The following is a 26147-nucleotide window of genomic DNA, read 5'->3' on the forward strand; positions in this document are numbered from 1 at the left end:
TTGTGGTGAGGGACTAGACTTGAGTCAATGGATTAGTGGAGCTATTCACTGAAAGGACAGCAGATAGGAATCTTTGTGCATGTTTACAAATTAGGAGAAGGTTTTCCCTTCCAGACACAACCACTGTGCAGAAATAGCTCATGTGAACTGTTTCCTTGTGGTGTGGACACACTGCTGGAGTACATTACAGGGGCTGTTACTCAAAGAAGTAGAAAACCTTAAGAACCGTGGAAGGTTATTTTTCAGAAAACTATCAGAAATAAGAGAGAAAACCTCCTGTATTATGTAGGAGTACTTAGTTATAAATTCTTTTGGTGTTTCTATTTCTATCAGTTCCTTGTTCCTCAAGTTTATTGTAACTTATGAAGGCTACTTGTATGTTACGTACAGAAAGTGGCCTTGAATGTGTTTTCTTACCTTTGAGATTTGAGATCAAGAACTATTTCTTTGAACATTTTATTCTTATGATTTAATATTTGTTTAGAGTACTAATGGCTTCACTTTAAGAATCCGAAACTTTCTCTCAGATGTTGGAAAGACAGGTTTGATTTCACTGAGGTTCTTAAGACCATTAACTCATGGCATTTGGAAACATTAATACAAGATTTTTCTTTTTTTTCCTTTTAGTGTATTTATAAGTTCCTGGAATTTTAATGCTTTCTTATTCTATTTTTGGAACAAAGTGATATTCTTTCCTTTGATGGTCTGTTCAACAATAAAATAATAATAATTACTGGAATATTTTTATGCATTATTCATATAAAAATGAGTACAGAATACTTAGGTCAACTTTATAGTAATGTAGCATTCTCTACAGCTTGTAGAGAACTCAAGTCTTTGTTTTTTGAGGTTTACACTGGGAGTGAATTTTACTATGGGACTGAAAATGGCCTCAGAGGATGGAGTAATGGCATGTTGTAATAAAATCTGAATCTTTGTTTAATGTATCTGTTACACCTTCTGATTAGCATTCAAAGGGCTTGGTGAGGTAAAAAACTGAATGTGGCACTGGATAAGTGTGGTATGAGGAAGAGTTGGAATTTTGGTGGCTCTCTCATGTCCATGCCATTTGCTGGTCTTCACTGTTTGTCTTTGGCACTCATTCTGTTTCTGTGGCTGATTTGGCAGAGGTTAGTAGGCTTCAGTAAGCTGAGGTATGCAAATCTGATTACCTGTTCAACTCAGTTGCATGTAGGTTTTCATTTCTTAGTATCAGTTCAACAAGCTTTATGCTTCTTGGACTTTGAGGGGGCAATATTTTAATTCCTAGTGTGAACTGTATTCCTAAAGCACGATGGGGAATTACAGTATTGGTAATGCCTGCATTGCTTTGCATTACTGCCCTGCTGCTGCAGCTGGGGCACAATGTGGAGCTGGGCTTGGATAATGGCCTGAAGCAGTGGAAGCACCTGCTGGCTCCTGGGTATTTCTGTTACCATTACAGAGTCGTGCTGCTGCGTGCAGCATTTGGCACTGGTGTGTTTGCAGATACATGAGTATGTGCATAAATAATGGATTCAGGGGAAAGCCTGCTGAGACTCTCACAGAATTTGTGTGGGGTTGATATATGTTGAAGAGCTCTCTAGATTTCCCTCATTAGTGATGCTAATGAATAGTGAAAATCATGGCCAAATTAACAAACTTCCAGTTCTGCTGAATCTTGTGGAAAAGTTGCTGTTACTTGGAAGGATGAAACTCAGCACACAATAAGCAAAGATTATAAGGAAAAAAAACCCCACACTCTGGTAGGGACCAGGAGTGGGCAACACAGTTGGGTCACAAGTAGGAAAGTGAGTAGGCCAAAAAAGAAAACTTGTGGAGGCTTTTTATATCCGCTGTGTAGAGGAGAATCCTTAGTTTTCCCCAGAACAGTGTATGTCTCTTCAGGCCTTCAGTGATCAGCACAACTATTTGTAGACAGCTGTGAGGCAGGAGCATCAAAGCAGAGCCTAGTGTAAAGCAATTAGTGTAAATTAGGCAAGAGGGGCTGTAGAAAACTGCAGAAGCAAAAGACAGAAAGGTATCTGCTGTCTGACTGGACAAAGATAACATGTTCTTAGGATATTATCATTCTTTCAAGTCACAGCAGCAGAATTCCTCCGTTGCCAGTTGAAAATAACTTAGAAGTAATGTTTCGTTCTACTTCCATGTAATTCTGATTTTCTGTATGGCTAATTGATGAGTTGAACCCAAATACTACATTTATCTGGGGGTACCATAAGTATCCTGTATTCAGCCAATTTGTGGTTAGAAAAACACACTTATGTGGTGCTCTGTTTTCAAAGTAGGTTAATCAAAAATACACAAGAGAAAAGCAAGTCGCTTAATAAGACCAAAAAAAAGGGGTCAAAAGCAGAAGCACATGTGAGGGTATGTAAGTGAATTGAAGGAATTGTCACATTTTTAAGCAATAAAAAGCTCATTTATTTTCATTAAGTCTTTGATATTTCTTTTGATGTTACTTTCCAGGGCTAGGGGGGAATTTATTTCAATAATAATATGGGGATTCAGGTTTGATGCCTTCCTTTCAACTTCTTTAAACATGCAATCTTTTATCACTTAAAATATTTCAAGTTTGTTGATTGCTTTATGCTATTGTGTTAGAAAAATGAGATGTACTTTAAACTCTCTCCCTCAAACATGATGATGATGATGATGATGATGCAAAAATACTGAACAAATACTACGGGAGTGATTTAACAGAGTCAGTATTATTCAATCATAAGGAAAGATTGTTGAGTCAGTTTGTTACAGGAAACAAATGACAAACAATTAAATTGTAGATTTGAGCAGTGTGTAGTAACGTAAATGAAAATCAGTGTCTAAACTCATAAGCTTAGATTACTCAGACAATGAAAGGTTGTTAGGAGAGCGTAAAAGGTATTTTGTACTGGTGATCTAATCAGCTCTTCACAAACATGTCTACAGCTGGTCTGCTTAACTAATTCATCTGGCAAAACCCACAAATGGTTACTCTCTTCCTGGGTAAGATTTATTTGCTGGGGTTGAATCAAGTTTGTATTCTGTTCTTTCTACTGGCCCCACATCTGCCACTTTCAAAGTGTGGCATTGATACTCTTGGCTCCTGTTGGGGCTGGGCCATTACTCTGGCACAAAGCAGACCACACACACAGAGGCTAGAGTGAATAAAGAGAGAGAGACCAAAGCCTCAATGTGCCTGGACAGTTTTTTTTTAATAGCACTGAAGTTCACTATGTTTGAGTTTACCAGTCTGAATAAGTTTATGAAGCAGTGCAAGTGTTTTTATCATACCTGGAATGCCTTCTGCCATTTCTTTTCCAGGTCTGGTGTTCAATTAATTAGGAAAAAAAAAAAAGTTTTTCCTTCTGCAATATTTAGAATGGTCTAAAGATTATTTTAGCCTTCTAAAGAATTTTTTTATTATGTTTATTGAGCCAAAACTAACATGGCTAAGGATATATAAGAATAGGAATTAATACTATGTATGAGTTTTCTTTCAGTTTTGAGTAAAATTTACCATATCAGTAATCATTTCTGAAGAATGGAAACATATTAAAATGAATTTTGTGTATATTATCTGGAAAACGTTTTATTTTAACTAGAAGTGTGATATTTTAAATAAATACATTTTTTTTTACAGTGAGAAAATTGAGAAACAATCTGATTAAATGTCATTGTATTTACTGAGTAATAGCTATAGTTTATTTTTCTTGTTTTGTGTTGATTTCATGTACAAATTTTCTTGATGCCTATCTATAGTTTTTCACGTTAGTATGTATTTGTTCTTATGTTTTCTAGGACTATTTTGAAAGAGAGTGGCTTTGCAAGATACCTTCATTCAGCTGTCCTAATCAATGGAGCTATGCTCATTTTTGGTGGAAACACTCATAATGATACTTCCCTGAGCAATGGTGCAAAGTGTTTTTCTGCTGATTTTCTTGCATATGATATAGGTATGTATTGTACTGGTTTTTTTACTCATTTTTACTTTTAAATACAGCAATTTTGCTTTCTCAAGTCCAGCTAATGTGATTCTTTAAAGTTTCAACCCCAATCACCTTAAAGTTATTTATAAATTTTACAGAGTTTTGTTCCATTTTGTCTGAAAGATTTTGGTTTGTGGGGCTAGGCATAGCAGCATCCATGCCATTCACAAGGCCCTGGATATTTTTGTAGTATTTTGGCAACACACTTTTAAGGAAGACAAACTCAAAAAAGGCTCTACATGGCAAGTGGTATTAAGGCTGAGTGAAACATGAGAAGCCCTTAAGAGATGATAAAAGGATGTGGTACATTTAATTTCAAAATAGTGTGGCTGAGAGCAGAAAAGATTATTGTTTGTAAATATATGATAAGAATACAGTTTGGAGGAAAACTGTTTGATAAGACAAGGCTAGGTGGGTGTCAGCTTTCATTCTGGTGAGTGCTTCCAACCCTTTGAGCTACACTTATGGAAAAGCCTCCCTATAGGATTGTGGAGGCTATAAATAGAAGATTATTTAATGAGTCCCTAATCTTTTTCCTATCTCGTGCCAGTGCTGTTCTTACCATAAATAGTTATTCCCTTCCCTGATGTCCATATCCATATTTTATGCATAGGCTTTAAATAAAAACATATAGCTCATATTTGGGCTTTAAATATAATCATACAGCTCACATAGGGGCCAAAAAGCACAGTCACTTGTCCTGGGAGCCAAAAAATGGGCAATCTGTCAGAGCAGCCTGGACTCATGCATGCTTCTGGTGAGAACAGCCTGTGGATATTGCCTGGATCTACTTTTGGCAAGCGTTTATCAGCTGCCTACAGTGGTAGAAGAGGCTGAGACATGTTACTTCTTTTAGGACGAGTCAATGGCTCTTTATGGCAGTCACTGTAGATATCAATGCAATGTCTTTGCTTTAATACAAAAATAATGACTGATCTCAGTACATGGAACATATAGGAGTTATTTCCTGCCAGTTTTAAGGGTTGTCTGCATAATACCTTAGCAAAACAGTTGAATTATTTATTTTATTTATTTTTAGCCCTGTTTTGCATATTCCATAACTGCTTATAGGCATCTGATGGTGTGAGCTTTTGATTTTGTTCTCATGTCAGTTTACATGTGGATTTAATTTTTAATGAAACAGAGCTCCTTTCTCATTTTGGAGCATAATGTTATTTATTAGTCTGCATTTATTTGTTGAAGATACACTTAGAGATCAATAGTATGAGTCCTAAAATCTGAATTAATGTAACTTTCTGACTTTACACACCTTTCACACACAGTTTTTTATCATTCTTCATGAAAATGTTTTATACTTTTTTTTTTTCTTAAGTAGAACAATGTTTTGGTTTTTCTAGTTGCTTATAATATTTAATCTGGTATTTGTATTCTCTTGCGAGTCACATTCTCCATGTGTTATGAAACTGACAAAGTACAAAAGAAGCAGATGTAGTAATTACTCTTTCAATGTAGTAATTAATCTTAAAAACCGGAATATATGAAGATTGATTTGATTCAGACTTAATCTTCTGTAATATTCATTTCACCAACTTAGAAACAAATTTCACAGCACACATTAGATAAAGACATTTTTCAGAAAACTTGAAATATTTTACGAAGACTTAAATAATTATGCAATAGGTATATTTCAGAATCTTATCTACTTTGTATCATGAGTTTTTGAACAATGCTTGGAAGAAAAAATATACGATGCTATCAGAATCACATTTCCTAGATACCTTGCAAGTGATGGAGTGTTATGCCTTGTCTTGTAAAAAATGGGTGCTGTCTGGAAACCAGCTGAATCCTGGAGATAGAGCCTATGCTATTTATGTTCAAGTTGGGCTAGAGAGTACTTTTGATTATCTCTCTTATTATATGTGACATAATCCTCTGGATAGATTGCTTCAGCTTTTTATTACCCATGAAAACACTGTTTTTCATATTAATGTGGAATAACTGTTTGTGTGGCTTCATCTCAGTTAAGCTTAGTTTTTGAAAAGGTTGGTTTCTAATGCAGTTTGGTAATCCACACTCCCCTAGTCCAGGCATAGAGATAAGTATCTCCAGAGAACAATTCGTTTTACCAAGTTTACAACAGAGGTACCTTTTCTGCACCCCCTGCTTTTCTGAATCACTGCTGTCTAAATTCTGAGCTTAGCCTATAACAAGTTTTAGACATTTAAATGTGCCATGAGCCAAAAGCTCAGTTCAGTAATTTGAAATGCTTACCACATATTTGTTAAAGGTGAAGACACAGGGATGGGGAGATGTTATAAAAACTGCTATGGTGCCATAATTCTCATAATTCTATATTGCTTGATGTATTTGCTTATATAGCAGTAAATATATGAAAAGAATACTCCTGCATTACAAGAAAGAGCTTTAGAAATCTGACCTTGGTATATTTCTGTTCTGCTTTGATATTTTACCACCAGGTTGCCCCTGGGTTGTTCTGGAATCCCCTTAAAGATCCATAGAGGGTCATTCTTGTAGACATCAGATATTTTCCAACTGTGCTGTTATTGCTTCATCCATCTGAAAGAGGAACCTTGGCAATGGGGATAGTCTTGAATGCTGTGGTTGACCTGCAGTTTTCTAAATTATGTTGGTTATGGCTTTTCTTTACAAGGATCCCTGAATGCTTAAAACACTTCTGTTCCAATCAGATTTTAGAAAAGTAATTTAGATTATATTTTATGAGTATTCACATGCAAAATTTGCCCATAAAGAGATTAATTGGACACACAGAATCAGAGTTTAAAACAAAATCTAACTACTGAGACCAGTATTAAAATACAATTAAATAAAAAGTTTTTTTAAAGAGTAAGGATATTTGTTTTAGTTTCTGGCTAAATGGTGCAGTTAGTAAATATATCTCTGCATGCCCAAGTTCCTTAAGTTTGAGTTTATGAAGTATTCAATCTCTGTCCTTTTGCTCCACATTTGACAGTTGCTAAGGTGTCTGGATACCCTTGATATGTACAGAGAATTATTGACAGGGAATCTTTATAAAAGCCCAAACCTGAAATCCTGGGAACATGGCAGCTGTTTCTGTGCTTTTTCCTAGTGGTGGTGGGAGTTCTGCATTGTTTGGATCTGTGGGAGAAGTGCAATAACCCGTATGTTTACACTAATAATATACTCCACAATATTTCTTTTGTTACTATCTGTATTTCAGTTTATTATTATGGATTAAATAGTATGCAAATTCAATTGCTTATGAAAGACAATATTGCATGTGAAGTATTAAGTTTCTTCCAGGGTATTGAAAGCAAGCTTAAAAACATTCTCCTTTTTGGAAAAAAAATTCAAAATTATCTCTTGAGATTGACTTTAGTTCCATTTGTAATCAAACATGTTGCTTGTGTTTTGTAATAAAATGAATTCTTTATTCATAAATTGTTTGCTTGTAAAGTAAATTGTTTCATCTCTAGTCTTTGCCATTAACAAAATGAAGTAGTTTAAATATCTGTAATTTTTTTTTTTTCCAATATGAACACATCTATTTTTGCAGTTCTCCCTGTTTCTGGAGTTACAAATATATTATCAATGTGCCATCACAAAGAAAATGTAAAGCAGTGCCTGTGAAAGATTAAGTTTTATGCGTTCCTGAGCACTTAAGTTATAAATGCAGTTTTGGTGCAGTCTGTAACAGCAATTACCTCCTTATTGCTGTGCTATTAGAAGAGCAAAGCCATAATAATATAATACACTAATTGCTCCCTTTAATAGCAAAGCGTAAGGTTGTTGATTTCTTTATATTGCTTGGGGAGTCACTGTTATGTGTATAGACTCTGTTGTAGATGTTAGTTCTATAGTTTAAATTCGATTCATGCTGTTTTGAACATACTTGCCATTGTATTTTCCTGAGAGTAAGAAGATTTTTATTATCTGATTAAAGAAAAATATTTATGCAGTGTAGAAAGACTCAGAAAATAAGTTTTCTGCTAGTTCATAACTTTCATGATGTTTTAGTTGTTTATGTTCAGTGTTTAGTCGTCCAGAGTTATAAATGAGAACCAGACAGAGGTATAATGGTGTCCATATGTTGTGAACCAGCATTACTTCTTTTACCAAAGAAAAAGGAACTTAGTCATTATTAGAAATATGTAAAGAGAAAATAGAAGCATAAGCTGGCATTCTGTGGCTCATTGGATTCTGTGTAGCACGTAAGGCTGCACTGCAGTGTTGCAGAGTGTGATTGAGCAGAATTAAATGCATTGGCTTTTCGAATCTATTGAAATAGTTTGAAATTTAGAAATGATTTGATAAATGTAAGCAAAAAGTAGGTGGTTTCATATAGCTACTCTTAAAACAAAGCTCTGAATGCAGTAAGAGGTTGTCACTAAATCAGGCTGCCAGTGCTGAAATACAAATGTGGTCCTAGAGGTGACATATGGAATATCTGTTGCCTCTTTTTTAAAGACTGTCCTAACAACTTTTGCTTCCTATTTTTAACAATACTAGTTTTTTTTCCCCCCCATTCAGTCACATTTTGGTGAGCCTAATCTTAGTTAAATTTTCTAAATCAAAATCTATGTTCAAGTATTTTACTGACATGACAAAGTTGGTTAGAAATTATTTGGTTGTTTCTATTTTGTGTTTGTTTTTTTTTTTTTCCTATGGAGTCATACTGGGAAACCTTCCAGTAGTGTATGAATACTGTTGCAGCATTGAGAACTTCCCTATGAAGTGCCCAGGTCATCTTCTCTGATAACAGAAATGCAGTATTGCCAGTAGGTTGTAGATGAGATGTGTGGAGGCCTGACCTGCTGGAGCGAGGGCTCTGGAGGGCAATACCCTGTGCAAAGTTCAAGTGGGGATTTTCTCTGCCAGCATCAGCTGGATTGCTTCAAATCCAGTGCATTTCTGCGGTGTTTCATCACAGAAATGTGTGTGACTGGCGATTCACTGTCAGAGCCACTTCTGTATTATCTGGAAACCATTTAATCTACACCAGGGAGGAGGATGAAACTTTTTCTGTGAATGTTATAATGTGGTAGAGCTTCTTCTTAAAACAGAAGCCTTAGTAATAGAAAGAAAAAAAACCTTCATTTCTCCTTGTACTTTTCAGTGGCAAAAAATTCTGCTAATCAGTTTGGAATGAATAGTATTGTTTGTTCATCTGCTTCATAGCTGGTTCTATTAAAAGCAGAATGTGCTTCCATGTGCTATGTGCTGTACCTGGTTACAGATAGAACAGATACAGCTAATACTGCATCTTCCACTTGCTATAGGTATAATGCCTTGAGGGCATAACATTTTATGGAGAAAAATATTTTATTCTTTGCTGCACAGAGTTTATCATCATTATTAGACTTAGTATAATACACATAACACATAGAATTCTGTAATATTGATAAATCAGATTGTAAATCACATTACATTTACTGTTTGTTATTTTTTTCTTGTAGTGGTACAGTGAAGTCTGGAAATTTGGGTTCTTAGATATGTTCAGCAGAAGTTTGAAGATGATTGGCAGGGATGAATTCTGTTTGATTCTTTACTGAAAAACACCAGGAATCACATGGCTAGCTATCTGTATTTTGTATTAATCAACTGTACTGAGACACTCACATCAGGAATTGAAAACTGAGCAAAAGTATTATTCTTGCACAGTGCTCTGTTCAGTAGTCACTGAGAAGACTAGGAGCAGATAAGAGAGGAGGCTATTTGTAATAAACTTCCCTCCCTCTCTTTTCTTGTACTCTATTGAAAAGACCTGCCAGTTTGAAAAATACCATCAGTAAGAAAGGAATTATTATATCTCCAGCCCTCAGGGGTTCCTCATCTGAAAACCAGCCTTTATTATGGTTTTATAGTCTTCCTTTAGTGTTAAACTCCACTTTTTCTAAAATAAATTTCTAAGTACAGGACAGACTATATATTTATATTCATAATGTATATGTTTGTAAAAATAAGAAAATTAATGCCAACATTTCCCAGGATCAGGTGAAAATTTAGTGTGAGTTTTAAAATCAGACGGAAATTTAGTGTGGGCTTCCTAAATTGTTTCCTTTATCATCAAAGGCACTCGAGCTCACACATGCTGTGTCTGTTATGTGCAGTGACTTAACAGCAGCAAGAACTAGATTTTGAAGTATAATAGTAAGATTTTGTTGGTCAATTGTTAAAATGCTTGATTTTTATAGGTTTTAAAATGGAAGTTTTAAAGGAAGTATTTTCTTGAATTAGAATTTGAATTAGTGCTTGGACTGTTGATCCCTTATTTCTAATAAATAATATTGCTCTCGGTCTGAGTTACTTTCATAAGTCAAACCCCCTGGAGGCGTCAAATGCCAGTATTATGGATGGATATGGGTAATACACAACTTCTGTATTTAATACTACTCCCAACTTCATCAAAAACTTATAAGTAGGTAGTTGGTGTCCTAGTGCTGTGATCTCTTTGGTTGAAACTGTTTCAGGAGTATCTCTCTGGCAGGTACATACTTTCACCACTCTATTTAAGTAGAGCAGATAAGAAAAAAACAATTGTGAGAGATTCAGTGTATTAATAATTCCACTGTGTTATGATAATATAATATTAATGATGATAGTGACAGAACGTAGAAATTGAGAAAGAAGTAAGTATTTTGGGATGTGTTGCTCCCATAAGACAGTGAATTAAACTTGCTATATTTCACACTGCTAATTCCATTGTGAGTCCCCCGCCTGATGTCAAAACTATTGCTGTTTGACCATCTGCGTTACTCTGGTAATAATATGCTTTTAGTTTCTGTTTCCAGTTTCTAAAGAGGTGTCACTGATTTATTTATCAGATCCATGGTCTCACAGGGGCTGCCTTTATGGGCTCAGGCTGTGCTTGGGTGCAAGCCTGAGCTGATTTAGCGGTGTTGCTGCCGTAGCTGTGCCGTCCTATCCTCTCCTGTGTGCTGAGTCCATCCTCGTGTGACCGTGTGCTGAGGTGTTCCAGCGGGCTTTGCTAACAGGATGCTGACTGCACAAAGTGCTGCTGTCAATAATTTTCTGCTGTCAATAATTTTCTGCATTAGAAGTGCCAAAACAGCAGCATTGGCAGAGTTGAACTGTTCTGACAGTGGGAACGAGATCAGCCTGGAGGACAGTTTGTTCCTCCTGGATTTCCTAATATCCATTTCTGGTTTTTAAGCTGAGGAGTGAGTTTATGATCTGACTATTGAGAAATGCCTCTACCCAAATTAAGGTGCAAAAAACCATATGCCCAAGCCAGTAGCACAGATTTTGTTTAACAGTAAATGTGAAGGAGAGAGAGATGGGGAAAAGCAGGGGGGATACAGCGGGAGTAACAAGACTGAGAGAGAGACAGATCTTTGTTTGCCACAGTGGAAATTTTTGTCTGGATGCATTTCCCAGGATGTACTACCCTGACTTTGCCAGGCCCAGAGCCAGTCCCATTCTGTGCTTATCTTCAGGACAAAGTCCTTCTGTGATCCTAAAAGTGTTTGAGGCAATTGTGATCTCTTTAGTCTTTTATAGGAGGGAAGATGATTTTTTGGGTTTTTTTTTGAAATATGTGGTCTGATTGTGATATTTATTTATTTATTAACCATATTTGTAACTTGCATGAATCATTCCATATTTTAAGTACATCATATACCTTCTTTAGATGTGACTGTCATTGGAATCTTGCAGGTAAATGAACTTAGCATTATTATGTAAAACCTCTCTTGCATTAAGACTCTGGAAACAGGTTTCAGATGTGTTCTCGACAGTTTTGATGTCTGCCAGCAACCTTTTCTAATTGTTGGTCTTTTTAGGACACTTCTCCTTGTGTTATTAACTCTGACTCTGCAGCTTCTACAGGCAATACTCTCTCCACTTCTCTGTATTATGAAGAGTGTACTGAGCAAATACATTTTTTTTAAAATTATTTATTTTTTTTGTCTTTGTGTCCAAGTTGATAGCTTTGCCTCTGGCTTAAAATGAAGTGTCTATATATGTAAATAAAGCAATGCTTTTATTTGGAGTAAATTGGAGAGCCTTCTTTCCCTTCCACTCCTTTTCAGCTTTGGATGTAATCCTTATCCTTTATGTGTATTGCAAATTTTTGATTTTTTAATGAGACAACTCTCATATGAGGGTTACAGTTTTCCTGAAAGTTTTCCCTACCTGACTCCAAAACCCATAATGACAATAAATTCTAGGAATGTTTTACTTGCTCTTTCCCTAGTACTTTCCCTACTCCACTTTATAGGGATTTCCTTGAAGTTCCTATCTGTAGTTTCAATCTGCTCCCTATTTCTATTACTATGGGATTTGAATATATGAAGTCCATGGTGTTTAAGTAGGAAATAATGAAGAAAGGACTAATTGTTCTCAAGAACTAAAACTAGTCAGGAAAGAAAAAATAAACCACAACAAAACCACTTTTGTGTACAGCAGTTCTAAAAGATATGTACTTGAATAATTAATTTGACATGGAGATCCTGATACATCATTCCTTTCAAGTATGTGGAAAGGAATTAGAAGCATACTTAAATCAAGATACCAAAAGTAAGGCAATAATGAGATGGGTTGCACAGCTGAAAGAATAATAGTTTATTTTAAAACACTTAAGAAAGAACTATGTTCACTACCATAGATATTCCATGAAATACTTATAAATTGAAAACCTTTAGCTAATTTGAGAGCGTGTAAACATGAGGGCAATATTACTGATCCCTTGATCACAATGATGGCAGGGCTTGCTGTTGTGGGTGCTCTAACTGGCTGTGAAGGCAGACAACTGCACATATAATAAAGTGGCTCTTCTATGCATGTCCTGTGGTCTTGATAAATGTTAGGATAGACCTGTCAGTGTTGCTGACAGGTTCTTTTAGCATCTACTCAAAAATGCATCTAAAAGGAGTAACCTGCTGATTAATCCTTGAGTAGTTAAAATATACTTCACCTGTATTTTGCTGCAAACTTCAAATTATTTGATATATGCTTGGTGTTTTGTCTTTCAGCTTGTGATGAATGGAAGGTTTTACCAAAACCTAACCTGCATAGAGATGTCAACAGATTTGGTCACACTGCTGTTGTCAGTAATGGGTAAATAAAGTATCTCTTAAACTTTCCTTGCCATTTTTCTGAAGGAAAAAACTGAAGCAGAAATCACACTTAAGTATGATAACAGAACTGATGTAACTTATTAAAATGGAAAGTAGGGCTCATCAGGTAATGAGTACAGCTAATCCCCAGTCTGCCAGGCTGTGGGATCTGTTCAGTGACATTTAGGTGAACATTCCAGTGTACTGAGGTGTTTTCCCACTATTGAGGACTACACTGAATTTGATATTTGGTACCAAGGATAACCCTTACCTAGGTGTGATGGGAGAAATAATTTCTCTCTGCAGTATGCTATAATTCTTCATTCTTCTACAATCATAAGATAACCATGTAACTAAAATTTTCTGGGAGAAAGGGAAGATTTTGATGATACTGATACAGTTATTAGCTTTAACACCTGAAGGAGGAAAAGCCTGCCAGCAACTAGATGATATTAAGTTGGAAAAGTTGTAGAAAACAGTAGTCAGGTTTAAAGAAATGTGTATTGTTTTACTTGTCTCAGCTTTTGTTTTGCTGGTTGCCAACTGGCCTAGTATCTGAAATTGCAGTGCTATAGATAATTTTACCTCTTCTAGATTATTCATCACACTAATAAAGTCAGGACTCAAGTATTTGTGGGCAACTTAGGGATCCTCCATATAAGGATGCTGTATAGGTCAGAAATGAGGTAATGAATAATGCTACAAATAAGAGTGTGACTGCTTTTAACAAAAATAGAACCAAATTGTAAGTATGTACACAGAGCACTTGACATTAATCAATGAACAGATTTATTTATTAAGACAAAATTGCTTGGAGTTAATGAATTCAGCAACTGATATTTTTTCATTATGATTTGTGTGTTTCATGCCATCTAAGCCATATCTGATACTTTGAGAACTGTCACTTTCTATGAATTACATTCAAAATGCTTTTATTTTTTTTTTTTTATTTTTTTTTATTTTTTTTTGCTATTTTTTTTTTCTTTTTAAAGAACCTAGTGGTATTTTTGGTAAAGTTTTTGGTACCAAAACAGTGACACTCTCCAGATTTCTGCTATTGGTAACTCTGATTAATTCTGTTTTAAGAGTATATCATACAACAGATATAGAGGTTTTCTATTACTATGAGACTACTTTCTATTGCTATTATTATCTGAGACTGTTCTTAGTTTTAATGAGAAGGGTGAGGACTCAGGTTTAGTCTTTTGGTTCCTGTGTCAGCAGCTACTGCACCAGAAATGTTACCAAAAAGAAATATCTGTCTTGCCAATTGTTGCTACCTGTCTTTAAAAGAATGTTCTTGTTTTCTGAAGGCAAATATTTCATGATATTTAACTTCAAAAATGAGTGCATTCTTCCAAAGCTCTTTGGGTTTTTTTTTCAGACAATTGGGATATGCCACTCCATAAGACATACAGCACAGGGAGCTTTCAGCAATTTTTTTTGTTACTGTCAACTTCCATGGAGAAATAAATTGAAAAAGTAATCAGTAAAGGAACCACTGATATAGTGTTTATTAGAGAAAGAATAAGATTTTTTTTTTTTTGTAATACTATGTGGGTTTTTGATTGTATACCACAAGAATATAAGAAAATGTGCCTACAATAACCATTGACTTTCCTTGCTTTTTCCCAATAGATCCATGTATATATTTGGGGGCTTTTCAAGTGTTCTCTTGAATGACATCCTTGTGTACAAACCTCCCAACTGTGAAGCATTCAGAGATGAAGAGCTGTGCAAAAATGCTCGTCCAGGAATAAGGTGCCTGTGGAACAAGAAACATTGTGAATCTTGGGAATCTGCACATGCTAATAACATCCTTAGAGCAAAATGTCCCAAGAAAACAGGTAAGTGAATTAGAGTCAGGTTTGTAATGCAATGTAGGAGATGGGGGTGGGCAACCCCCAAAGAAGTAATCACATGGAAGTAGTGTCTGGAATGTTGAGAGTGTTCCCCCCTGAGAATACCCAGCCCAAGAGATATATAGACTATTTTTAAAAAATCATTCAGTTGTGGAATCCTTTTGTATTTTACATGCAGGGAAGTAGATGCAAAAGGGCACAAGTTTAAGGTGCTAAGGGAGAGCAGAGCAGCAGTCAGAGCACAGATGGATGCTGCAAGTGATACCTGGTGTTATGGGCATATGGCACTCCCATACCTCTGTGTACCAATAAAAGAGGAAAGCATCACTGCTTCAAGCAGATTGCTTGTGAAAAAGGAACATTTGTACAGAAGAATATAGTACAGGCACAGCTGGGAAAAAACCTGAGGCAAACAAGCCCTTTGCAGTATGTCAGATGGGTTCAAGTTTGTCATATGAATTTCTCTGTGGCATTGTGAAGGCTGTATTGTATGAAACAGCAATTTACTGTTATGAATAACTGTTCCAACCTATTCCTAAGCATTTTGGCTTGTCACAAATAAATTGTTTGTGAAAGTGTTGTTCTTATATGTCACACGAACAGAATATTTATCCCTGCTACATGCACTTACTATTTTTTCTGTGCATCTTTCCTTTCAGCACAGTGTAAAATTGCTTCGCAAACTTTGTCTGTGTGCTGTGTGTACAAACTGCCATACAATTAAACTGCCAGTCTGTGTTTAATGTTCATTGAAAAGTTACTAGCACTGCTATTAATCAACACTTCAACACATTTTATTTTTCTGATAGCTTTTACTTGTTTCTAGACTGGCTATAAAAATCACAAACTCAGAAAAAAAAGGTACATGATATAACAAAAACATTATCCAGGTACAGTTTTCTGGAAAATGGCTTTTGAACCATTTCAGAGCTTCTAGAGATCTACAATTTAGAAAGTTTCATCTGTATAGAAAGAAAAAAATCTTATGGCGTTAAATTCAAATGTAATACAGATAGAAGTGGATCCTATAAAAAACTGATAGCAACAGGTGTTTATAAAACCCAAACAGAACAAAGCACAGAAAGACTGAAGGAAAATGAAAAAAGCAGTTTCTAAAGTACAGGTGCTGCAGTGGAAATAAAGCACAACTCGGCTTGGAAGAGATGAGCTCTATATAATTGCAGTTCCAGAAGAAGTTATGTGACCAGCAGTGTTTCACTGCTATCAAATTCGTCCAGTTTCAGGTGGTAATTTTTTGCCAAAAGCCAATTTTTCATATATTCGTTTACATTATTTGATTCAGTTGTTACCTGGTTGAGAGTATCATCTGAGAAACAGCTGATGGTCAATACCAAAGGATACACAGAAATTTTAGTGGTTTTCAAAAGATCGATTCTTGGATGACAAGACTTCCCTGGCAAGAGAATCTTTTAAGCTTGCATGAACCTGAAACTGAAGGAGTCAAACCAAACAGGATTAAACACAGTAATCAGTGTAAGAGATGGTACAAATTCTCCTATTTTGCAGCATGGTGACTTTTAAAACCTTTGCCACATTCAACAGAAGTAACAATTTGTGTCCTAAATGATTTTACATAACCTAAATTTTAGTCCAAGTTGCATTATCAAGAATATAACATTGACTCTTTTTCAGATTCTTTTTGTAGATAAAGGACAGAGTGTTAACTTACCAGTCATTATTAGGTTCATAAATTAATTTAAAAAGATTTAAAATGTACACATGTTGCTAATATCTTAGATTGCTTCATTTACTCCTTTTATCTCATCTTTTTGCATAGCCATTTAATATTTATAGAATCCTACATTTGAAGAGAACCTTTCTTCCATGTTAAAGGAGTGAAGAAAAAATAATTGAAAAAAGATCTTCATACTCTTAATTTTTGCATTGCTGTAAATCAGTGAATATTCCTTTAGTTGATATGAGAATTATGAACCTTCAACTATAAAAAAAATAAAGGAATTTTTAACAGAGTAAATCCTATTAACCAAATAGAATTAATTTCCTACAGTAACTTAAACCCTTATGAATGGCTAGAGTTCAAATGAAGGATGCAACAGAAAAAGCTCTGAGGAAGTGTTTTAAATGTGTGGTAATTCTCCTTCTGTGGGACGTTTGTGTTTGATTTGTGTGGCAGCGGCTGCCGACGACAGATGTTACCGCTACGCGGATTGCGCCAGCTGCACCGCCAACACCAACGGCTGCCAGTGGTGCGACGACAAGAAGTGCATTTCAGCAAACAGTAACTGTAGCATGGTGAGTCCTCACAAGTCTGAGTATGTCATCAGTACTTTTCCTTTTCTAGGTTTAGTAGAGTAGTAGCTGCTTGTTTTTGACACAGACTTGTTTGCCAGGTTTTTGAACTAAAAATGTTGCAGAAGGCAGAGCTGGAATGCTGCAAAAGAATCTATTTCAGGGTAAAACAAGTATTCTTCAGGGTTGTACTGCCTACTGTGTATTTCTTAATGCTGTTATCCCCTAATTAATGACATTTGAAAAGTCAAGGAGTTATTATTAACTTGGATTTCATGCATATGTGGTGTACAGTAGACAGGCAGAAACCATGGATCACATCAAGGGCACTGTTTGGCTTTTTCCCTTTCAAACAGGACCAGGCCAGTCTCATTAGTCATGCCCTTCTGGTCATTGATCATCATAGAAATGGTTTTCTTTGTCATGGAGTCATCTCATTAAAGGAATATGAGCTTCTGTAACCGTGAGGTCCACTGGCTTGTGATGATTTGGTTCTGATCTTTTTAAGTACAAGCAATCAGATCACATAGATTCATGCAAATTTATAGTTTCTTCTTTTTAATATTGCCTAGTGCCAAAAAGTTTTATACTTCATGTTGCTGTTCATCAGCTGCTGCATCTCTTGCTTTTTATTTGATTTTTGTCAAGCTTATAATAGTATTTCATCTTTATAAATTTAGCCTCCTTACACTTTTCAGCAGTCCACAGACACCTGGCTGTACTTGACTTCAAAATCCTTTCTTTTTGCTTTCATTAGTAAAAGTATCTTGCTCTCTGGCTTGAACCTGATGCAAATCAATCCTGATCTCCAGACAAATTAAGGTGTGAGTTGGATTGACTGTGACTCAAGTCTTTCCTGTTCAGAGTGAGCACAGTCAGCTCTAATCACTGGCATTTGTAGCTAGTCACTACTAATAAAAGCAATGCAGACACAAATTCATCAGTAGCCACAGTTACAAGTCTGTCAGAGGGATTTCACATTCCAGGCACTAATGGTTAGTTTCCTTTGTGATCTTCAAGGGTCCTTCTTTTCCTGACACATCGTTCTTTATTAGGTGCTAATTTGCTAACCGTGGTTTTCAGCTCCTGAGCAAGGAATAGTTGCTAAGGAGCAGACCATCTTCATTCCTAATAAATGATCCCTAATAAATGTGGAGCACTAGGTATTTTAGCACAAGCTGCTTGGTTCAGTGTCCTTCTTTGACAACCTTTCATGACTAAGATTGTCAGCTTAATTAGCGAACTACGCACTCTGCTCTGTATAATTTCCTGTCTTTTAGTCAGAGTTTGAAGTGAATAGGAAAGGCTGTTAGTGTAGTTACTGAAGAATGGGGTAGCAAAGATTCATCAAAATGATTTCTGGAAAGAGGTGCTGTCATAAATGTAAGGTGCCTGTTGCAAAAGTAGTCTACTGGCTGTGAGATGATGGAGGCAGAATTTTGCAGCTTCGATATAAGCCTACCAAAATAGCATCAACAGAATGGTAGCATGTGGAAAAAGAAATGGATCAGGCTCATTATCCATTTTCATAGACTGCTACTTCTGGACTAGGCCCACAAACGAAAATGTTGTGACAGCACTCTGATGGTAATATGGGATAACAAGCTTGTAGACTTAGGAATATCACAAGGAGCCTTTGCAGCTGTACAAAGGCCTTGATTTATCACTTAGCTCATAGGACTCCAGATGAGACAGACAATAATGCTTTAGAATCTGCTCATGGAAACTGGCCAGTTTACTAAAGATGTGCTGTCAACCAGTTGGCATTGCCTCATGGTCATAGAGCAAATTTCATCTGCAAAGCAGTGGCTACTCTGCTGATTGGAAGGCTTGTAAAATATGAATATTTCCCTGGAATAACTCTAGTTGGACAGATGGATTTCATGAGTAGTGCTAATGCATTGATGATACACCTGCTTGTGCTCACCCTCTGATGTGAGCCAGCATATAACAGGACACTGTATTCCCCTACTGTCCAGACCCATGCATCATCAAGGTATAGATCATGTAGACAATACTCATATCTGATATCATTGCAAGCAGAGGCTTGGTTCATCTGGATCTGCTTAATATGTTTATGAAACTGTATTCACTCTCTATGTCTCTACATAAAATGCTTTAACTTGCTTCCTATGAAAATTATACTCCCTTACTGCCGATCCTGTTGTACAGAACATTGACTATAATTTGTAATGTAAACAATTCTTTACCAAAAAAAAGGAGAAAAAAAAGAAAAGACTTTGTGGGAGAGATTAATTTCATTTTAGATTGCTGCACCTTTACAAAATGTCATTCAAAATGAAGTTTACTTTACTGAGAAAGAACAGAGATTGAATTTCCCTGTAAAAAAATTTACATGGTCAATTCTGTTCAATTTCTAAAGAGATAAAAAGAATTGATGAAGTAGCCTTAAAGAGAGCCTTAGTATGTTGAGGCACAGCTGAATTGTTTTATTTCTCCCTCCACCCACTATTGCATTTTTGGTAATGTTGTCTTCAGAAGCTCCAAGGGGGGCATTTTCCTACAAGAGGGATGTGTTTCCTCTCTGACTGAAACCAGCCACGCTCTTACTGCCAGGAGCAGTCTCTGAATTTCTTGTGTGTTGGTCTCCACATGTGCAATACATAAATAAATAAAGCCTCAATTGATGACAGTTACCTAAATACAGCCCAGATTGGTGTGTGATTTAACAGTGTTCTTTATCTGAGTATGGTAACATAAAACAAACTTTATCAAATCCATGAAGGGGATGAGAAAGGGTGTTTTGCTGAGGAAATGGGATACTAGAGGAGGCTTCTAAGAGACCTATAGTCATACATCATTAAATGTTTTTGCACAGTGCCTTAAAGATAAGAATCCTTGTTTTTTTGTAATGTTTGTATTGCTTCCAGAAAGCTCCTTCTTTCAAAATGGGAGTTCCAATACCAATAATAGTAATCATGGCAATCTGCCTGCATTTGATGAATTCAAAGAACAGACAAGAGGAAATATGTGAAGTAGTAGAAGGAAATATGAATTGAATCAAATTTATCTTGGAGGAAATAAAGAAAATTCATGAGTAAGAAGTACCCAGCAGCAAGTTTTGGGAGTAGCTTGAGGAAAATAATAGGAAATCTATAAATTAATAATTGACATTTATATTAGGCAAACTAGACAAGGTTATACTGTTAACCTGAAAAATTCAGGAGGACAAGAGAGGTACATAATTTAATAGCAATTTTGGAAATTCTAAGATAAACTGTTGTAGTATTTTTCATTCTCCAATAAATATTCAGAAAATCACTGCAGTTCGTAAGTCTGTCTATATACTACTATATCAGGATCAGTACTTAAAACTTATACTACTATATGAGGATCAGTGCTTAAAAAAATCTAAGTAGATCAGACATGAGGGAGGCTTTATATATAACATGATTTACTCATGCTTTGGTGTGTAAGCATTATAAATATCCTACAGCAATATAGAAGTTCTGTAACAGATGGACTGTCATCTTTCTGAATTTCATTGGGTTTGGTAGTTTAAGTTATAACCTTAATATTGTGTTAATATGAATTACCTATTGGATTCACATCTACATTGAACTAATGAGATTTTCAGGCAAGCAGTGTTTAAATTGGATTTAAGGGAAATAAATGCTGGGAATAAGGGAATACAACAAAGAACATTATTATAGAACAGTCACTAGTACTTTGAATTTTATTTTAAACATTAAATAACCAGAACACAACAAGCTTCATGATTAGAAAGTAATAGAACAAATATCTCAGCTTAGGTGGAAAATTGTAATCTGTATGTAATACCACTGAAGAGTATATAATTTAAAAAAGAAATCTGAATGCTTAAGGGTATGTCAAAATGAAGTGTTAAAAGTGAGTATTAGTTGAGCTATTGTAAATGAGCAGATGGTGGTTACTTGTGCTCTAAAATTCATTTTAAAGCATCTCTCAGGCAGTTTTGTGAATATGCTTCATATTGAAGAAGTTGAGTGAAACTAAATGTGGGTTTGTACCAAAGATCTGTTTTTTTGTGCTTTACTGTTGTATTCATTTTTGGCCTAGATAGACAGACTTGCTGGCATTGTCTTTGGCTGTTTTGTGGTGTGGTGTACCTGCCTGCACTCAGACCTTCTCTGGTCCTGTTTGCTTTACAACAGACTTTCCTATTGAACAGAAAAAAGTAAGGACCACCTGAAATAAGCTTACTGGTAGGCATCTTATCCAATAAAAGGAAAAAAATAAGACAAAATGAAATGCCTCAACAGTAGTGTTGTTCAGCAGGAATGAAGCTGGTTCTGTGTGAGATTGTGAATTCACTTTCACAAATGCATTATTTCAGGCCTTTAAAAATACAGAAATAAAAGGAGACAGCTTTTCCCCTCCCTGCTCTATCACTGCCATATTCCAGTGTGTGATATACCATATACCAACCACTGTGTGACTTATTGTCATGCAGTCCCTTTTTAAGTTGTTTAATCATACTCCAGGAGACTATTAGAAAGGAAAGCAACCAACATTGTCAATAAATCATTCATTTGCTATCCAAGTGCAATCCGTTTTTGCTGCCATGTATTAATTTAATCTTTTGTTGTTTAAGAAAGACAAGACTTATTAGGGTTTGACAAGAGGGACTCCCATAGGTCCCTTCCAATCTCAACTGTTCTGTGAGTATAAAGCTGCCTTGCATTAGGACTTCCTTTTAATTATTACCTTGAAATTAAGTTGGTAGAGAGAGCCTTATAGGTAAGCTGATGAATTGGCTGAAGATTTAGGGCAGTTCATTAAATAAAATATCAATACAATGCCTTAATTAAAAGCATTGTGCAGTGGGAAGAAAGATTTGTATTCAAAATGTCCAACTTGGAAGACCTCAGTTTTTAGGAAAAAAACAACAAACACTGACCACACCAAATAAAAGCCCCCAGGTTTCCTTCAGTGTTTACTGCTTTTCTTGCATACTAAGGTACCAAAGGAATTAAGTTATTCCCGGTTTTGTCATGTGTGGAGCATATTGCACCTTCAGTAATTAAAAATGTAATTATTTTGCACCTTGTGCCATTTTTTATGTTCTGTTTGACTATTTTTCTTGCTTTAACCTGCATAGGATGAAATAATTTAGTGAAAGTATAACCCTAAACTATCTAAGAAATAAATACTGAGTTTAGTTTATTAAACTCTTCCTGCTCTCTGTACAGGGAATTGTCCTCTTCAGTTTGAGTCTCATAGCTGTGTAGAACAGGTGGGGTGATTTGTTCTCCAGTGTTACATTCTGCATCTGACAAAGGATTCTGGATAAGGTGCTCAAATTCAGCTTAGCTTTTAGGTGGCCACAACTATCTGGGAGGGATCCACCTGCCCTGTATTTAAGTTTTGACTTCTGTTTTTTTAATAGAGGTATGCTTGAGGTGCTGCTTTGTCTCTTTTTACAGTCAGTTAAAAACTACACGAAGTGTCACGTGAGGAATGAGCAGATCTGCAATAAACTGACGAGCTGCAAGAGCTGCTCCCTGCACCTGAACTGCCAGTGGGACCAGCGGCAGCAGGAGTGCCAGGCACTACCTGGTAAGGGAACACCACAGCTGCTTTCAAAACCGAGTCCATCTCCTCTTCCTCGCCAGTTCATGAGCAGACATGGATTTGTGTTCCCTCCTCTTGCCTGTCTGTGCCTGTCCAGGTGAAGGCAGATGTGATGACAGCCCTGACTGGGGGATCAGTGCCACCTTTACTTGTTTTGGGGGAGATAATGCCATTAGTGAAGGCACAGTGATGCACTGCACAGGGCAGTGATGAGCCCTGAGTGCAGAGCTGAATGGCCATATTACTCTGGTGTGTACACTGACATTGGGGCTTTTGCTAGCTGGGGTTTTACTGTAAAACTTTAAATTCAGTTATGCTTCAATTTTCCTGTGCAGATAGGGCCCAAGATCTAGTTTCTTGATTGTCTAATGTTGGTACTACTATGAAAGCAATGAATATTTAAATGCTCATATGAAATATTCTCAGAAGGTGACTGTTAACATTCTGAAATAGTATTTATTTTGTAATTTACATTCATAGCTACATGTATGCAGTTAGATGTCAGAATCTTTTCCAATTGATCTTATGTCCAGATGAAGTTAATGAACACATTTTTTACAGAGATGATACATTAAATAACTTAATTTAGTCTCTGCAGTTCAAAACTGTATTTATGTAATCTTTGTAGATTTACTATAACAGTTGCTCTTACTTATCTTTTAATAGTTATCTGAGTCTGAGTAATCCTGTAAAATGTCGAAGAGAAATATTTTCTGAGATGTTATCTGAATTTTCTATCATTTGGATTGCATTAGTATTTAGGCAAATATAAATGCAAAGATATGATAAAACAAGGATAGTGTAAAGTTGTGATTTATTAATTCCAGGACAGTTGTTATATTTTTAAATTTACATAGCATTTAAGTAAAAGAAGTTGTTAAAACTATTATTTATGTACATAATCTAATCTTAATATTTAGTTGTGCTCAGTTCTGAATACAAGGAAGAAATAGGGGCATAAAAACATTATGCTGAAACTTAGCATTTATCATGGAATTATTCTTTAAGTTCCTGGAATTTTCTTTCCATAACAATACACTATTTTATACGATGATACTTTTTATTTTTGAATTTATGTGATGTGAAAAGGGAAATTGAGTGTGGGATGTATTTTGATTTATGATCTCAGGAAGATAAAATTCAGACTCCCTTGGGTTTTTTAAAAGTTCTTTTCAAATCAGCTTTAATTGTATGCTTTTTGCACCAGCTCACCTGTGTGGAGAAAGATGGAATCACATTGGAGATGCCTGCCTCCACATCAATTCCAGTCGGGAAAGCTACGACAATGCCAAACTGTATTGCTACAATTTGAGTGGAAATCTTGCCTCATTAACAACCTCAAAAGAAGTGGAATTTGTTCTGGATGAAATACAGAAGTACACACTTCAGGTAACTTGAGGAGCTGTAATTGATGTTTATGTGAAACAAATTTGCTTTGAGAAATCCCTTCTAGGGTTTTGTCCAAAGAGAAGACAGTTTTTGCCTTCAAAGAAATGTGTTAAATGGTGCTAAAGACTGGTACAAGTCACGTGTAAGATATTAAGGAAATCTCATATTTAAAACAAATCACACAGCAGCTTCCAAGATTTCCCCTTTCCAGATTTAAATGCTAAAAGTTACTATTTACTTGGCAGAGAGTATTTACTCAAGAGAATGGCTGGAACACTGATTTTGTATCCTGGTTTTAGCTGGGATAGAGTTAATCCTGAAATTCAACACAGGCAAGGGCAGGGTCCAGCATAACCCCATGCACCAGTACAGATGTAACTTCTCCAGAAAAGCCAGTTTCCTCTGTAGCTGCTTTGTGGGATCAAAGGGTCACAGAGAAGCTGCACTAGTATGTAAAACATGTAGCAATTCCCTGCACAGCAGTGCTGGAATTAGCTGGAGCTAATTAGCTTTCTCTAATAATGGTGGGGGGAGAGAGAGAGAGAGTTGAAAACTCTTCCATGCCTCTGGCAAATGCAGCAAGCTACCACCAGATTATTCCTTAGAAAAAATGATCCATATTAACAATCCATATATTGTTAACTGTGGGACAAGAGAAGGGAACAGAAATTACTTGTCCCTGGGTGGTCAGGTTCAATTTTTTAGCAGTTAAATATTCAAATGCTTATTGCTGTGTTTAAACATCACTGGTTTATGTATATGAGATGTAAGAACGCTCAGAAATATGAAACCCAGCAGTGTACACTCAGATGGGATGTCGTTGCAGAATATGATCCTGATTTTTACAAACAAATCATTTGTTCTTTGAAAGGGACATTTTTGAGAATGTGTATTTAGTTTTGTAGAACATGCAGTGCTTTGTCAGTATAAAATCCTCAAATTCTTAAGTAGTTTAGGATTTTACAGGAAAATGAAAGATAATTGTGGATAATAATTAAAGCTTATATCAAGCTAGTCTGTGATTTACAAAGTTGTTATGGTGAAGATGAATTGAGATCATTCAAAGGAAATAGCAGTTAAGAATTACCTTTATGTTATTACTGATTCAGAGAGCAGGAGGTTAGGGACATATATTGTGGACAGAAATATTCTGTTATCCTTCTTAGCATTCTACAGCAAAATGCAGTTTCAAACATAGGTTATGAGTTAATGTTGAAAATGTAATTGAAACAAAAACAACAACAAAATGATATTGGCAACATGATTGCTCTGGTTATTTATTTTACCACTTTTTTCCTTTTTGCTTTCCTTTCCCCTGATTCCTTTTAAAATACTGCATAGGATGCTTTCCAATCTAATAATGTGTGATAGACTATTGATGTGACTGATTTTTCCTGACTGGCTTGAGGTGTAGATGAGAAATAGCTTTTTTTAGTGTTTGAAAGCAAGATTTTTCTTACATTTCAGAGCTTAGAACTTCTGCAAGATGACATCCTGCTAAGCATATCTTTATTTAAATGAAGTACATCCTGAGCCAATGTGGTGATGTAAATTTGAGATACCTCAAATACAGTTTAAGCAGTTGTAGACAAATGTATACACTTTTGAAAAATCTGTCTTAGATTAAACAATCATTCAGCTGTCAGAACCTCTAATGAAATTCTGCCATGAATTATCCTGGTGTTTTCTGTGGCACCAAGTAAAAAAAAATAATTTTTTTTCATTCCTATCTATCTGTCCAGCTACATTTACTCAGTGTGATACATCCCAAATGTGTTATCAGGTGTGACAGAGGCTCTCAGAAACTTCTTGATCTTCTTTTGCCTGCCTTTCCCTCTCAAACTGCAATCATAATGATTTAAAGAGTGAGATTTCATTTTAGATGGCTTGTTTCTATAACAGGTGCTGGTGGGGAGTTCACAAATGGAGTCAGAGCTGCTGTAAGGTGAACACCATGGTTTTAATCTTTATTATCTGCAGCAGAGTTTGACTCGGGTGGTTAATGTTGAAGGCTTTAAAATCTTTAGCCTGGGAAAGAAAAAAGG

The 26147-nt window shown here is 35.8% G+C and overlaps 1 protein-coding gene across 4 annotated transcripts in view; it reads left to right on the forward strand.

The window, feature by feature from the left end:
• ATRNL1 (attractin like 1) overlaps positions 1-26147 on the forward strand; it is a 431935-nt gene that overhangs the window by 73083 nt on the left and 332705 nt on the right. For all 4 annotated transcript variants that reach the window (XM_015633605.3, XM_019007290.2, XM_033515621.1 and 1 more), the window contains exons 10-15: positions 3781-3935; positions 12923-13007; positions 14645-14853; positions 17024-17142; positions 22566-22698; positions 23921-24102. In XM_015633605.3, the coding sequence (XP_015489091.1) occupies positions 3781-3935; positions 12923-13007; positions 14645-14853; positions 17024-17142; positions 22566-22698; positions 23921-24102 (883 nt within the window). The remainder of the gene's footprint in view (positions 1-3780; positions 3936-12922; positions 13008-14644; positions 14854-17023; positions 17143-22565; positions 22699-23920; positions 24103-26147) is intronic.

The sequence above is a fragment of the Parus major genome, chromosome 6 (genome assembly GCF_001522545.3).
Source record: "Parus major isolate Abel chromosome 6, Parus_major1.1, whole genome shotgun sequence".
Classification (NCBI taxonomy): domain Eukaryota; kingdom Metazoa; phylum Chordata; class Aves; order Passeriformes; family Paridae; genus Parus; species Parus major.